This window comes from Oenanthe melanoleuca, chromosome 20 (assembly GCF_029582105.1).
Source record: "Oenanthe melanoleuca isolate GR-GAL-2019-014 chromosome 20, OMel1.0, whole genome shotgun sequence".
NCBI lineage: Eukaryota > Metazoa > Chordata > Aves > Passeriformes > Muscicapidae > Oenanthe > Oenanthe melanoleuca.
This window is the reverse complement of record NC_079353.1, coordinates 6,824,959-6,840,898: the sequence shown is the minus strand read 5'-3', so window position 1 is coordinate 6,840,898 and position 15,940 is coordinate 6,824,959. Positions and strand designations below refer to the sequence as shown.

General features: G+C 42.4%; 1 protein-coding gene across 5 annotated transcripts in view; it reads left to right on the top strand.

Moving 5' to 3' along the window:
• Positions 1-3,463: 3,463 nt before the first annotated feature.
• RTEL1 (regulator of telomere elongation helicase 1) overlaps positions 3,464-15,940 on the top strand; it is a 45,943-nt gene continuing 33,466 nt past the window's right edge. For 2 of the 5 annotated variants that reach the window (XM_056507148.1, XM_056507147.1), the window contains exons 1-14: positions 3,477-3,588; positions 4,547-4,667; positions 6,109-6,307; positions 6,680-6,773; positions 7,679-7,760; positions 8,353-8,413; positions 8,655-8,730; positions 8,903-8,987; positions 10,132-10,197; positions 11,647-11,800; positions 12,132-12,170; positions 12,812-12,890; positions 13,554-13,651; positions 14,703-14,758. In XM_056507148.1, the coding sequence (XP_056363123.1) occupies positions 4,566-4,667; positions 6,109-6,307; positions 6,680-6,773; positions 7,679-7,760; positions 8,353-8,413; positions 8,655-8,730; positions 8,903-8,987; positions 10,132-10,197; positions 11,647-11,800; positions 12,132-12,170; positions 12,812-12,890; positions 13,554-13,651; positions 14,703-14,758 (1,191 nt within the window). In that variant the 5' untranslated portion in view covers positions 3,477-3,588; positions 4,547-4,565. Of the gene's footprint in view, positions 3,629-3,752; positions 3,805-4,546; positions 4,668-6,108; positions 6,308-6,679; positions 6,774-7,678; positions 7,761-8,352; positions 8,414-8,654; positions 8,731-8,902; positions 8,988-10,131; positions 10,198-11,646; positions 11,801-12,131; positions 12,171-12,811; positions 12,891-13,553; positions 13,652-14,702; positions 14,759-15,940 lie in introns of those variants that run through there. The other 3 variants (XM_056507146.1, XM_056507144.1, XM_056507149.1) reach the window with 3 other exon arrangements.

The window sequence follows — 15,940 nt, the reverse complement described above, 5'->3', positions numbered from 1 at the left end:
GGGAGGAAACTGCTATAAAAGTAGAGGAGAAGGAGCAGAATGGAGCCTTTCAATTTCAGTGAAAATTCTCTGGGTTTCTCCTCCTCCCTAGGCATCAGGACCTCCTTTTTTGTATTTTTCTGTCTGTTTTCTGTAATTTCTATAATTTCCATTTGTGGCTATTGCCAGGGGCTAATGCTTCTCTGTTTCTAGAGTACACACTCAGGAGGGAAGAAGGAATCCTCCCAAACCCACACATCTCCTGGCACGCTGCAATGCAGACACTCCCAAACAATTCCAGCTGCTGCAGAGAACCACAGGTTGTTGGAATACCTGCCAGGGCTCTGGCTTGCTCAGGAGCAGAAGCCACAGACACTGCCTACTAAATTCAATTAGAAAGAACAGAGATTTTTATTTTTTCCTAATTTTTCCCCCAATCTCCCAGTGTCCTATTCTAACACTGTCATGGAAGAGAGGAAATGTCTAAGTCAGAATAAAATTAACATTGTCCACACATTTTCAATGTGTGTTTGCAACAGGAGGGTTTTTTTATGACCTTTAACTGCTCTCTGTTCTGTCCAAGTCTTGTTTTGTAGTTCCAACTCTCTCTACTTTCTCCTTGGATTGAATCTCCAGGACTTGACAGGTTATCCTGTGTTTCAAAAGCTCCTTTGCCAGGATCAAAGGCAGCCATCCCAGGCACCTGACTGCTGGAATGATTTCTCCCTTCTGTTCAGGATGAACTCTGGCTTTGATATTCCCAGTAGCCCCAAGAGGGTCTGGCTACCTCTTGCAACATTCTGGATCTTTTGGTATCAATCCAGCACACATTTTATTCCTTTTATTGAGGAAAGGATGTGGAATGATTTCAAGGTGCCACAGCCATGTGTCCCACTGGAATAACTGCATGAGAAATGGGGAGAAAAGGATTTGGAGGGTCAAGGTGGAAAGTTGTGTCGTTACTTCCCAACAGTAAATGGACTGAAAGGCTCTGGACTATCAGGATTAAAAGAAATCAAATCATTTGGGGGACAAACAAAAGACTCAGAAAGACAACAAATGGCAACTCAACCTTCCCCTATCTGAAAAGGGGAAAATAACCTTCAAGCCAACCACAGGAATTTTACAGCTAGGCATCGTGGCTCTTTTGTCCCATTCCTAAAGATTCCTGCTCCTCTGGCAGCATCTGGATCTCATCTGGGAAGGGAGATCCTGCCTGGGCAGCCTCTGAACAAACATAGCCATTATTCACTTTGCATTTCTGCACAGCACCAGTGTTCCCCTTGCTGGGGTCTCTGGTGTGGTTCAGCCACTTCCCCACAGAGGTTAAGGATCATCTTTCTCAAGGTTTTTATTTTGTACATTGGATTTTTCTTTCTTGAAAATGACAAATAGTTTATCCAAGATCTTAAACCCAGGAATGAGTGAGAAGTGGAGATGGGCTGGTTCCTCCTGGCTGGGCTGGCAGGGAGAGGCTGGTGAGGGGCTGCCACACAACTCTCTGTCCTGCTCAGACACAGTTCTGAAATCTCTCCCTCTCCAGCTTTGTGAGCACTCAGGGTTTATCCTAGGCAGACAAACACCAAGGTGACAATTCAGTGGGGGACCAACACCTTTATTTATCGTGTCTTTATCCCAACAGATGCTGCAGCTTCACTAAAGCTCCACAACAAGGAATACATTTTCCCCTCTAAACTTAGAGCCCATTTCCTCTGTTCTGTTTTTAGAAGGCCAGCAATGCTGGAGGCAGCCTGCAGCTCTGGTCAGGTGAGGTCAGTGGTGCAGAGGAGCAGCCTCCAGGAGCTGACTCATGTTTGCTGCTGGACACGGGCACCTACTGACTCACAGCCCACTCCTGCCTTGGGCTGGTCACCTCCCAGCTCCCCTCTCTCAGCAGGTGACATGGCTTCTATCAACAGCACTGAAATACGGCAAAATAATCTCCTCTGATACACTATTGATGCTGTTCTTCAAGGTAGGAAAGATGTATTTACAGAAAATAACAACAGGGTATTCCATGTATTTATGAGGAGTTCTAAATATTTTTTCTCCCCTAAAGTTATCTCACACTCTCATTTCACAATCTTTACAAACTAATTTCTTTTGCAGCTTAATTGTGCGTGGCTGGTATCACATTAAAGAGTTCATAGTCAGAAATATGAGCAAAACCAGCTGTTAAATTTTTTGTGGAGCGCACAAAGATGCACAGGAATAACTCAAGTGTTCTCCAGCCCACTCCCTGAAATTAGAAACAGTTTATGATCCAGCTGAAGGAATTTAAAGGCTGGCAACCAAAAGAGCAACACCCATGAGGGTCCCCTGACAATGACACAGGAGGTACCACGAGTTTGGGAACAGAACAGATCACACAATATTTAACTTACATAGTTTAAGATCTGTTCCTTTTAATATCAGAACTGTTCTACACACATGCTCTGCACCTGGCCAGGAGTAGAGTATTTTAAAGCTACAATAAAAGAAGCCACATCCTGTTCTACCTCCATGCAGTGAGAGCATGAGATATAGCAATAAACCACAGAGATGAGCACAAAGTATTTTCTTCCTGCCTTCTCTCTCATATAGCTGCATCAAACACTTTTACAAAATTTGGAGATACAAGTAACTATGCCTATGCATTTATTAAAAACAGATTCTTACAAAACTGGGTAATCCATCAATCCAGAGCAGTACACCACAACCACACGGCCTGAGCATCTGGAATACCGACAGAGCCGATCCTGGAAGTGCCTGGATACGCTGGCAGGGGACTGAAGGGTGGGAGCACCGCGGTTAAGAAAAGCCGGGAACAAAGGAGCGGCACATTCACCCCTAACAAAAGAGACCCGTCAGAATTCATTACCGTTCCTAACGCAGGAGCTGCGAGGCACAACATAAAGCCACAGAACCCTCCCACCTCGAACGTCGAGGGTTTCACAAAGAATCCTGCCGTGCTCTGCCCTCTCCTGCATGCAGCACCGCCCAAGGGTGGCCCACCCCAGCACAAAGCACAGCAGGGCACTGCAGACAAGTTCTGGCCAAGGGCATCGCTTATCACACGCTCCTGAGCTGTTCAGAAGGGGAGAAATGCCAGTCCCGGGCAGCCCGGTGCGGGGAATCCCTACAGGGCTGGGAAGCTTTGGAAATGCAGCTTTTCGCGAGAGAACAGCCGATATTTCGCCTCTTCGACGAAGCTCGGTCTCCGCCCCGGGGGAAGCGGCAGAACCCTCTGGCTGAACCGCCCAGGGCCTATCTGGGGAGCAGAACCGCGTCCCTCAGACCCGGCAGCGCTCAACAGGACCGGGCTTGGACCGCTCCTGCCCAGGGCCCTCATGAGACGCCACCAGTCCGCAGCCGCACCCGCTCCCCAACACCCAGACTGGGCTCCACCGGGATCCCCCGGCCCGGGCCCGCCATGGCCGCCGCCTGCCCGGCCCGTTACTGGGGCAACGCGGCCGCTCTCGCGAGAGCGCGCGCCGGAAGTGACGCTCGCACGTGGTGACGTAGCACGTGACAGCGGCGCGGGGATTCCGAACGGCGCCAGAGGAGGTGCGGGAGCGCCGGGAACGCGGGGACACGGGAACCCGGGAGCACAGGGATCCGGGATTGATGGTACACGGGAACCCTGGAGCACAGGGATCCGGGATTGCGGGTACACGGGAACCCTGGAGCACAGGGATCTGGGACTGCGGGAACACGGGAACCCTGGAGCACAGGGATCTGGGACTGTGGGGACACGGGAACCCTGGGGCACAGGGATCTGGGACTGTGGGTACACGGGAACCCTGGGACACGGGGACCCTGGAGCACAGGGATCTGGGATTGCGGGTACACGGGAACCTTGGGGCACAGGGATCTGGGACTGTGGGTACACGGGAACCCTGGAGCACAGGGATCTGGGACTGCGGGGACACGGGAACCCTGGGGACAGGGATTTGGGACACGGGGACCCTGGGGCACAGGGATCTGGGACTGTGGGTACACGGGAACCCTGGAGCACAGGGATCTGGGACTGCGGGGACACGGGGACCCTGGGGTACAGGGATCTGGGACACGGGGACCCTGGAGCACAGGGATCTGGGGCATGGGAGCCCTGGAGCACAGGGATCTGGGACACGGGGACCCTGGAGCACAGGGATCTGGGACTGGCCCCCGAGTGCCCGTGAGCCTCCCGCGGAGCCGCTGGTACCGGCCCGGCCTGAAGCCGGTAGTGACCCAATTGCTCATTCCAGTTGCTGAAGGGGTCGACAATAAAGATGGGGGATCCTATTGACAATACAAAGGGGAGTGGCTTCAGCCTGATAGAGGCAGGTTTAGATGCAATGTTGGGGAGAAATTGATCCCTGTGAGGGTGGTGACAGCACTGGCACAGATTGCCCAGAGCAGCTGTGGCTGCCCCATCAAGATGTTCAAGGCCGGGTTGAATGGGGTTTGCAGCAACCTGGTCTGTGGAAGCTGTCCTTGCCCATGGGAGGGGTTGAATGAGGTGAACTTCCAGGTCTCTTCCAGCCCTATCATGGTGTGATATCACCACAACAGCAGGGTCATCATGGTCTGCCCTTCCTTGCAGGCACCTCAGGGAAAGCACCATGCCCAAGATCACTCTGAACGGGATCACAGTGGATTTCCCCTTCCAGCCCTACCCGTGCCAGGAAGCCTACATGGCCAAGGTGCTGGAGTGCCTGCAAAAGGTTTGTGTCTAAAAATTGTGCATCGTTTCTAACTGTACAGAATGATTTCTCTAAGAAGAGGTTGTCACAATACAATTTTTCTTTATGTGCTGTGTATGCTGCCTTTCCAAATCTTCTCTGACCTTTTACTTGTATTTTTGTTTTACTCTGTGGTAATTGAAATTGTGTTTGGCAGGTAACAGTCAGTAGAAATATAGATGAGATGTTGCTGCCTAAATTGGGAAAAGAAAGAAAGGCTGAGAAAGTAGTGCTTGTATTCATAAAGTCTGTCCTTGGCTGACTGGGTCTGATGACAGAATCATGAATGGTTTGGGTTGGAAGGGACATTAAAGCTCACCTTGTTCCACCCCCTCCCATGGGCAGGGACACCTTGCACTATCCCAGGTTGCTCCAAGCCCCATCCAACCTGGTCTTGGACATTTCCAAGGATGGAGCAACCACAGCTTCTCTGTGTCAGGGCCTCAGCACCCTCACAGGGAAGAATTTCTTTCTAATCTCCAGTATAAAGCTGCTCTCTGTCAGTAGGAATCCATTTTTCCTTGTCCTGTTACTACAAGTCCTTGTAAAAAGTCCTTTTCCACGTTTCTTGTAGTCCCCTTCAGAAACTGGAAGGCTCCAGTTAGGTCACCCTGGAGCCTGCTGTCATCCAGGCTGAACAAGCCCAATTGTCTCAGGCTTTTCTCATAATTGGGGTTTGGTCTTGTCTTGTTAATATTTGGACTATCAGTATAATTTTCTGTTTACTGTGCAAGAGGATAGTTTTACTGAATGAATATCAAAATAATAAAATGGGTTTTTTTCATAGTAGTTATCTTTTTTTTCTGGATACATCTTTATGGTCCATGTTCTCCTGAGGGACCAAATAAGCTTATTGTGGAAACTTTGGCTTTCCACCAGGCTCTGCATTGCTCTGTATCACAGTGTCTGCTTGATGCCTCCTCTCATTGAACTCGAAGTGTTGTGAGCTTATGATATAAATTCCTTTCATACACTTGAGCTCAGCTGCTGCTTTTTGCAGTTTTTAGTATTGCCACACACTTAAAAATTGTAACATCCCCCCCATAGGTGTTCCAAGTGCTGACAAAGTTCTCTGCCTAAACTGACATGGGATAAAACCTTAATCCTAAAGGAAGCCAGCACTCTTGTTACCACTTTCTGGGCTGGTTTTTGATAACTTTTCATATTTCCGTGTATTTTATGGTGCAATGTGACACACTCCAATTGCTCTAAGAGTGGAGAATAGAATTCCTGTGCTAAATAAATATGATGGCAGGCTCTGGGTTTTTGATTGAGCCTCATTAAGTTAGTTAGAGAGTTCTGGAGTTGATTAGACCTCGTGTGTGGGTGTTCCTTGGTGGGGCAGCCACCTGGTGTTTCAGTGCTGCACCAAGACCTGTCCTACTGAACCCCTAAATCCCTCTTTTCTTTCTCTGCAACACAGAAGGTGAATGGCATTTTGGAGAGCCCCACAGGCACAGGGAAGACCCTCTGCCTGCTGTGCTCCACCCTGGCCTGGCGGGAGCACTTCAAGGACACCATCTCCGCCCGGAAAATCGCGCAGCGCATGAATGGGGTGGAGCTTTTTCCTGACAGACCTGTGTCCTCCTGGGGCACTGCTGCCACAGATGGAGATGTCCCAAGTGAGTACCACCACCTCTGCACTCAGGGATGATAGTCAACAGGTGCTTTTATCTCTCTTTTATAATAAATATACAATTGTAATAGTTACAGAGGTATTGCTGAGCAGCTGAAGCACAGTTTCACCATTTTATGCATTTTCAAGGGGTTTTACATAGTTTGAATTTTTCTTGGAGTTCATTTAGTTCTTTAGTTTCTTAGAAACTCATTTAGCTCATTTTAGGTATGTGAATAGTTAGATGACAGCATTTCCTGCTGTCTCTGCAAGGCAAACTGTTACCATAGTACCAGCTGGGAAGGAGGCTAAGAATATCCCTAGTTCTCCTTTCTATGCTTATAATGTCTTTGTGCTTTTTTTCTCTTCTGTTTGGCAGCTTATTACACTGACATTCCAAAAATAATTTATGCCTCCAGGACTCACTCCCAGCTTACACAGGTCATTAATGAGCTAAAGAACACAGTGTACAGGTGAGTATGATTTAGGGTAGTGTCCTTGTTCAAAGAAAAGGTAGAGAAACCCCTCTGGTGTAGTTACTGTTTGAAGTTCTGTGGATCAATGCATAAAAGATGATATCCAGAGAAATGTAGTTCCTTTAATGTGCATGTTTAGAACCTGGTTTTCTTTGTTGATGGGTTTGGTTTATTTTAATACTTCGCAGCTTCTGCTCTCTCCTTCAGTCATAGAATTTTCTGCATTTAGTCTCGTTTTGGTTTTTTACTTGACGCATTAACTTATAAGATTACCTTTTTTAATTTTCCCTCTTTATATTTTTCTGGGGGCATTTTTGGGGCAGTAGGAAGCCATTACCAAGTTGAATTCCTCAGGCTGATGTAAACCTATGAAGAACTTTGTGGTTTTGTTATACCAGTGCCAGTCCAATTTTCAGCTGAGTTCTTTGGACAGGCATAGTCATTTGTTTATGTAGCTATTGAAAAGATAAAACCTTTTAATAAGCAAAAAACCCCAAACCACGGTGAATGTTTGTAGTGAATCGGTTCTGTCCTAACCTTGGTCTGACCATCACAACCAGCTGGGCAAAGCTTGTAAAGGATGACAGGCCCCAGCTGCCTGGGCTGCGCTGTCATAACAGAACCCAGATTTTGTGGTGGATGGTGTAAATTGCTGCTTATGACTTCTTGCTGTGAGCTGCTGCTGCTTATTAGCACCCACTGCTGCCAGCAGAGATGCACTGCCTCCGAGTCCAAGAACACACACATCAGTTACAGACAGACTAATTGGCTTGTTCTGGCTCTGACACCTGCTTTGGGCTTGTCTGTTTCTCCCAAATCTTTCACTTTTGATATATTGAATCTAAGCATGTTCAACTCTGTTCTTTCTTGCCTTATTTTAAATGCCAGTTTTGTGTATCCAGGCCAAAGATTTGTGTGCTGGGATCCAGGGAGCAGCTCTGCATCAATCCTGAAGTGAAGCGACAGGAGGGCAACCACATGCAGGTGAGCTCAGAGCCTGGAGAGGATGTTCAGAGAGGACATGGAGGATTTTTTGTCATTTCTGTGCCATTCTTCACTCTGGCATTGTTTACCTACAGGAGGCTGCAGGAAAACACAGTAATTGTAAATGTGTTTTTAGGAATGTTTAGTTTCTAGTTTTGTGAGTGCAAAATGTAATTCTGAGTCTCTGGTGACATTTTCTATCCAGAGAATTATGTCACTGTATAGAACATGACAGCTAATAATTTGTAGTTTAGTTTCTGATCTGCTATTTATATGTTTGACAAGAGCAATAATAATTTCAAAACATTCCTTCAGTTATTGATTTAGCTGTTATTTTTACAATATCAAAGATTACTGCTTTGAAAATCATTAATGGTAAAATATAATGCATTTTTCTCTGAGCATGTAAGTGTTCCATGCTGCAGAAAAAGAGTCTGACTTGCAAGGTGAGCAGGACATGTGGTTTTGTAGCTGAAGAGCTGTGATTAGCATTTATTCATTAGCTAGTGTTGGAACTGATTTCACTCTTTAAGCTGCTTTCAGTGCCTGACAAGCTGTGCTGCTCTGGGCTGAAATAGGTTTTGCTTTCCAGATCTACATGTGCCGAATGAAAGTGATGGCTCGTGCTTGTCATTTCTATAACAATGTGGAAGGTGAGTCTGGCTCACCTTAGCTTCCCCTGGAAGATAAGCCCTGATTTTTGGAAAGGGAGGGATTTGCTGGGCAGCTGGAAAGGTTTGGAAGAATTGGCAGAATTCACCTGTCTGTGTTTTTTTCTCTGTTACTGGCTTTCAAGAATGAAATATAAGTGGATGAGTTTGATGATCAGGGTAACAGCAAATCTTTGTGCGATACCTTCACCTAAGCTGGTGGTTTTAATGTAATCTTTTACAGAAAAGAGTACAGAGAAAGAACTGATTGAGTCAATCATGGATATTGAAGACTTGGTTAAAAATGGAAACAAGCACAGGTGAGTGGTCCCCTCTTACCTTCCTCCCCCTGACTTTGGAAATAATGAAAATTGTTTCTCTATTCACTTTTATTAATCCATTTGTGTATCATATGCATGAATGTTGAATGCTCTCTTAATATTTCTTCAAGCATTATAGTTTGTACTGTTCGTTTGTTTGTTTTTTAAACAGGGCTTGTCCTTATTATCTCTCTCGAAGCCTGAAGCAGCAAGCAGACATTATTTTTATGCCTTACAACTATTTACTAGACTCAAAGGTAACATGTAACTCTGCTTTTAAATACAGTTGTTCTTCTGTTTGTCTTATGTTGGGTTTTAGTGGATAAACAGTGAAGAGTGATGCCTGGCAAGTGAATGAATTATATATGATTCAAAACTGACCAAACCCCATTTCAAATTCAGGACTATGGAGGATGACATTTGAGGGTTTTCTCTGTAGATTCTTTCTCATGATTTAAAAAAAAAAAAAAGTTTGAGATGTTTCTATATTAGTAGAATTAGCTTTGCAGAACATGGTGCCATTTTTAGGTGGTGTTCACCTTCTAGACATAAATCTTCAGTCACACACTTTGCAGTATTTATTTTTGCATGCAATCTGAGGCATTTTTGTTTCTGCAGCTGCTGTATGATTTTCAGAATAAGGAAGCTTTCAGTAGAGATTGGACATATCCCTTGGAAATAATTTCTGGCCTTCTGTACAAACAGTTGTAATAAGCTGTCTGTATTTCATGGATAGAAAATGAAACTTTTGAAAACTCTGTTGAGGAAACAAAGGTGATGACATCTTCATGCAACTTGGATATAATTCATGAATTATAGTAAAAGCCAGATTGCACTACGCTGCTGCAGGAAGACCGAGAGTTTAATAAATTAAAAAAGAAATTTAAAAAATCCCTTAAGCCCTATAAGCAGAGAAGCATTGTTAAATGAAGTGATGTGGTACTGGAGGGGGTATTTCCAGAATATCCACTTGCAAAGACAACACAAGCATGAAATTGTAAATACAAGGCAAATCTTCTGCTTTACACCCCACTTCTCCCAGATCTTTATTGCCAAAAAGGACTCAAAGTGACTCAAATGAATAATTAAACTTTCTCAAATTAGTTAAACTAATCCAAATATGGCAGACCTGTTTTTTTAAAAATTTATTACAAATTGTAACTTCTGTAAGCATTTACATGATACATTTTTAGCACCTTCATTTCCAGAGAAAGTGATTCTGTGGCTTCTGTAGTGGGCAGCCACAGCCATTACTTGCAGTTTTCTCAAAGGAAAAAAACCAGCTCAACTTCAAAATACATGAAAACCCAAAAGTATCTCCTCATCCACTTTTTCAGCCAATCAAATCCATATTTCTCAGTGGTCTTTTTGTCCATTTCTTTGTTCTGGTTTCGTCTTTAGAGCAGGAAATCACACAACTTGGACCTGAAGGGGACTGTGGTGATACTTGATGAAGCTCACAATGTGGTGAGTTGTTCTGGTCTTGTTACCATTTTTCAATCTGCATCCAAAGTGTAAAACAGACCCTGACCCATTACAAACAGCCTATAAAATCTCTACTCAGATGTGTGTTGCTGATGTCTGTTATCATGAACATTTCTTGTTTCTGTGACGGTTAAATTTTTGTAGTTTAATTAACAGCCTGTTGACACTACTGATTTTTTTTTTTTTTTTACAAAGTGATGGTTTCTTTCTAAAGGCTACCTCTCCAGATTTATGAGGTGCTTCCTTTCTTGGAGACTTCTAAGAAAACACTGTGTAAAAAATCATGAAAGACCCATTCTTGAAGCTCAGCTGCATCACCTCTCCCAAGTGCAGTAGACAGCAAACAGGACTCGTAATATTCCAAGTCCTCACAGAGGAAAACAAGAAAAAAAAAATAAAAAAAAAAAAATGCTGCCTTATGAGTTCTTCCTTTTAGCTGGCTTGAAACTGCAGCTCTTATCCTAAATGATGAAATGCAAAGGAACATTTGAAATATGTCCCTTTCTCTGCCACACGAAGCCTCAGTCTCCCAGTGGGATTTCTGCTGAACAGCTGTGGTTTGTTGTCTGAGTGCCTGGTGTCCTTTCAGTAAACAGCCACCCATGTCTGTTCTTCTCCACTAGAGAGACTTACATAGCTGCATTCAGGATTTGCTCCTTTCATCAGAACATCTCTCTTTCCATTGAAAAAATGTGTGGAAATCTTGTCGCAGTTGTTTGGATTTGGATTTGGTTTTCCCTTTGTAGTGTGCAGGAAGTACTAATAGATGCCTGCATGCAGAAATTAGCCAGAACAGCTTCTTGTTTTGCAATAGCTATCTGATGGTGCTGTCTCTTCCTGGTTAATATGTGGAAATTTAGTGATTACCCTGAAATAAAATTAATTTCTTTCTGATCAGATTGTTTACACATGCCACTCGCTCAGCTTTTTTTTTCTTTATAACTTATTTCTTCGTAGTTATTACAGTCAAATATTTGTGTAGATCAGACCTTATTATTTATTGTCATTCCTCAGGAGAAATGATCCTTTTTGTGAATGAAAACTTCTGGCAAAGCAATATGTGATTTAATTTTCAAATCAGAGAAAGTTTTGTTATGCTTACTAATCTTGAGTGTTTAAACCATTACTACTTTTAAAATAGAAAGTATAGAAATAGCTTTTTTGAAGAGCAAACCAATTCTCTAAGTAAAAAAATATCCTGTTTGAACATCAGAATTGCTGTCTGTACTCTCTAGAATGTTCATAATGTGGAAGGGGCAAAATCTGGTCTACATTTCAGAAAGAATGGTGCATATTAACAGTCAGAACAGCCTGAGCTGGAGATGAAAAATGAAATCAAACCTGTTCATCTGCACTCCTTCATGTCTGAAGCTGCCTGAACAAACAGCACACAGAGTGGTCAGAATAATTCTTCTATTCCTTATATTTTAGGAGAAGTTGTGTGAAGAGTCCTCTTCTTTTGATTTGACTCCCTATGATTTGGCTTCAGCAGTGGATGCAATAAATGTTGTCCTAGAGGAACAAGCCAAAGTGGTTCAACAGAATGACATCAATGCTGAATTCAACATGGAGTTGGCCAGTTCAGGTGTGTTGACAGTGGCACATCATTGTTTCTCTGGGATTATAAAGTGCCACTACCAAGAACTGGAAAATAACTTTATGGAAAGTTTCTGGGAAATTTACTCTCTCATTAGTAAATAATTTGTTGTTAATTAGTAGTTGTTGCCAGACACTGGAAGATTTGATCAAACCAATATGACATGAGGGGTTATGAAAGAGAGCAGTGAGGGGAGCACAAAAAATACCTTTCCATGCTTCCAATTCTAACCTTCATAGCCATAATTTCTAGAAAGGCATAAAGAAACTGGGAATGAAATAGATGTGAAACAACCTGAAATCTTTACTGTTTTCAACAGGTCTGAACATGGAACTGGAAGATATAGCAAAGATCAAGAGTAAGTTTTTTTTTTTTTTGTGTTGTTAAAAATTGTTGTTGAAACAGTTTCAAAAGGTCAACAATTATTAATCAAATTCATGTAGCTTTGCCATATACGTTACTTATAACTGAGACATTCATAGAGGCTTAAGTTGTTTGGCTTTTCCCAAGAGCTTTTTGGAATGTTTAGTTAGTTTTTTCCCAAGAAGAGAGATTTGGCAGATTAATGTATTTTCCTTCTTTGTTAGAAGTTCCCATGTTTTCTAATCTTGTCACTGTGCTGGAATTGCATCAGTTGCATGATTCTGCTGTTAGAACCTGAAGTTAACAGCAAGAGCTTGAGACGTCTCATATATACAAACATTTCCAAGAACAACTTTCCTTGTCTGTAAAGAAGAGTTTGACAATTAACTGTTGACTTCAGTTTCATTTAGGAGTTGAGGTCATGGAAGTTCTTAGAGTTGAATTTGAATATTTAAAGTTGATATCCAGGAAATTAGTTTTGATAATTTGGGTTTGTTTACAGAGTTGAGAGAACAGCTGGGCTGCTCTCTTTTATAATAGCCTTTGTAATAAAGTACATTTGAAAAAATTACTTAGGTGTGTCCCAGACATGACTTTCAGTGCACTTTAACGTTTTTCCTCTTAATTTTCCTAAAGAAATTCTTCTCCAACTTGAAAGTGCTATTGATGCAGTGGAGCTGCCAGCAAATGGAAGTGGAGTCACCAAAGAAGGAAGGTAAATTTCTTCTCATTAATGTGTTTAAATGTTTAAAATACAGCAAATTAGAGGAGGGTCAGCTGTTGGGGTTATAGCTCTATTCTAGTTTCTGGGAATAGTATTTATTCAAGGTTTTGGTTTTCCTTAAATCCCCTATTTGTATAAACACTATTATTGGAGGAACTCCCTTTTTTGGTGTTTCAAGGGTGGAAAATCCTCTGCTTGGGTTTCCTGAGCTGGAGGAAGCTCCTCACTGTGCTTATTTCAATTTTGTGTCATGATTTAAGCAGAGGTACCAATGCTGCAGTGATGTATCTGAGGTGCCTCTGAGCTCTGGAAGCCCATTTCTAAACTGGTGCCTCTTGTACATGGTAAAAAAATAAATAAAAATCATGGAAATTGCATGCCCATCTGCTTCTAAATTAGTAATGGATTGTATGTTGGAGAGGAATGATGGAAAAAGAGAATGAAGTGATCTGTGTGCTTTCTGCCATGGCAGTATTGTGCTCGGTCCTTATAAGCAATTACTTACTTTTATTCCTGTAAATTTTTCATTCTTATGGACACAGAAACATGTTTTGCTACTCTATGGTGAAATTGTTCTGAAAAATTAACATTATTTGTGCCTGCTTGATTCTTTACAAAGTTTACCCATTTCTGCTTTTTCTTTGTAAATTGCAGCTACATCTTTGATCTGTTTGCAGAGGCCCAAATAACATTGCAGACCAAATCGTCCCTCTTGGAGTCACTGGAGCAGATTTTACAATTTCTTACAGGCCGTAAGTGCATGAACTTTTTAGCTGTTTTACTCAGACTTTCCTCTTTAGTGGAAGTAATTAGAAATTTGTGTTGTTAAGGGAGACAATCAAATGGCAAAGCTTCCATAAGCTATAATCTGATCTTAAGGACTTGTGTCTTTTTATTAAGACTTGCAGGGTCCTCTGCTGGGAAACATATTTTATGTCTGGTTATGTAACTGAACTAATGCTAAGAACCACCTTGTGTCCAAACACGAGTGTGTACCCATGTATGGGCCCATTCACCCACATTGAGGATTTTTGCACAGACCAAATCCAAAACCACTTGGGTTGTGGTGTGAAGCTTGCTGAGTTTTTGCTGATGGTGCTTCCAGTGGCTTGAGTTTTTCCTTGGTCCTGGAGTTAAAAAACAGGAATGCAGAGAATCATATAATATGGGTTTGGGTTTTTTTTTCCTTAAGAAGCTTCTGTTCTAATATCTGTCAGCATCTTGTTCTTAAATTGCTTTCTATAAAGAAAATTTTTCAACTTCTAAATGTGTTAAGAAAATTATTTAGCTCTTACCAGAAAACTCTTCAGAAAAAAAACATTGAAGGGAGTAGAATACAGGCAGTTCTTCAAGGGCATCCTTGGATGACACATCCACCCTTCCTTTTTCCTTTGCCCAGCACCTTTCTCCTTTTAGCCATTTGCATTCTGGCCTGACAAGTGCATCTGTTGATAATTTCTGCTGCAAAATCCCCACCATCAGTGTATTTCATATGTTCTTTTAACTGCTTCTCTACTTGCTGCTTTGATTAGCTCCTTTCCCATTTTTAATGCAGAGAAGCTTTAAGAATGTAAGTATGTAATTTTTCTGGGATGACAGCTTCCCAGTGTGTCAGACACGGGATGGCAGTTTTATATTTCTCTTTGCATCTTGAATAATAGTGAAAAACATGAAATAAATTATTTGTTTCAGAAAATATTTTCAAGTTGTATTCAGAGTGTTGAGCTGTTCAGATAAGGTGTGGCTATACACAAGAGGATGTATATTTGTGTTTTAAGAGTTATCTTGTATTGCTCTCTCCAGGTACTGGAATATTTATCAATACATCTGGATTGCATAAGGTCTCAGATATTATCCAGGTAAATATTTAATGCTTCTTCTATAAAGATAGAAGAGTTGGTTTAAAAGATATGGAAAGATATTGGATCAATTTTATTCATGTTGGGATGTACACTTGTGCAGTGGCGCAAGTTTGTAATTTTTGAGGAGAAATCTGCTGCCTGATGGGATGGATTAATCTGATTTTTACCCAGGTTGTTCTTTTGTAGTTCTGGTCTCCCTTTTTGGAGATGCTGAATTTTTGGCTGGGCTTAGCATCCACCAGGTGGAGCTGGGTCATTGAACTTATTTGTAGCAGTGTTTGGGAATAGGAGATCTTCTCACGAAATAACAAGAGAGGCTAAGGAAAAAAGCAAACAAAATATAATTTAACAGTATTTTTTCATTTAGTTATTAACTTATGAGATGTCTAAAACAAAGTTTTTTTCAGTTCCATAGGAACTGAATGTGACGCTTGTGGGTATCCACATAATGCTGTCAGTTGGGCACTTCCAAAACTTTGACTATGAAAATCCCAAGCAAGCCCCATAAAATTCAGAGGTGCAGTGGGCCAGTGATCTGCCCAATATATGTGTGCAAAAAGGCACCAGAGATTAACACCTTATTTAAAAATGAAAATGAAATATATGTTCAAACCTTGCAGACCTGTGTGATAAAGACAAGTTTTTCCTGGGTGTGTTTTTAATGGTCCTGGCAGGTTTGCAACACTGAACTCTGAATGCATGGGTATTTGTGAGGGTTTGCATTCACAGTGGCACACAGGGGATTTAATTTTTCTAGCAGTGGTTAAACAAATTAAAAGCCTTCATGTGTGTTCCAATACAGTAGTAGGGATTTGTGTACACTGGTAGCAAATGGTTTGTACTGGGAGATGTTGCTGAGGGAAGGCCAGGTGAACATAATTTAAATTGGTTTCTCAGGGTTTCAATGCTGAGAGATGAGAAAATTCAGAAGTAGCAACCAGGTCCCCTGATCCCAGAGGACTGTTGTCCAAGATTGGGAATAATTGTCTGTATGTGTTCTTTTGGGCTGTGGATAGATAAAAGGAGATTTGAATTTGGAGGAGAAAGCTCAGATCCCTTTTCTGCTGCTGAGGACATGCATGTGGACAGTGACTGCAAAGGATCTGCCAGGGGATAGTTTGCAATCTTGAGATGGGTGCGACTAAGACTGAGTTTTTGTTGGGTAAACAGTGTTTGCTT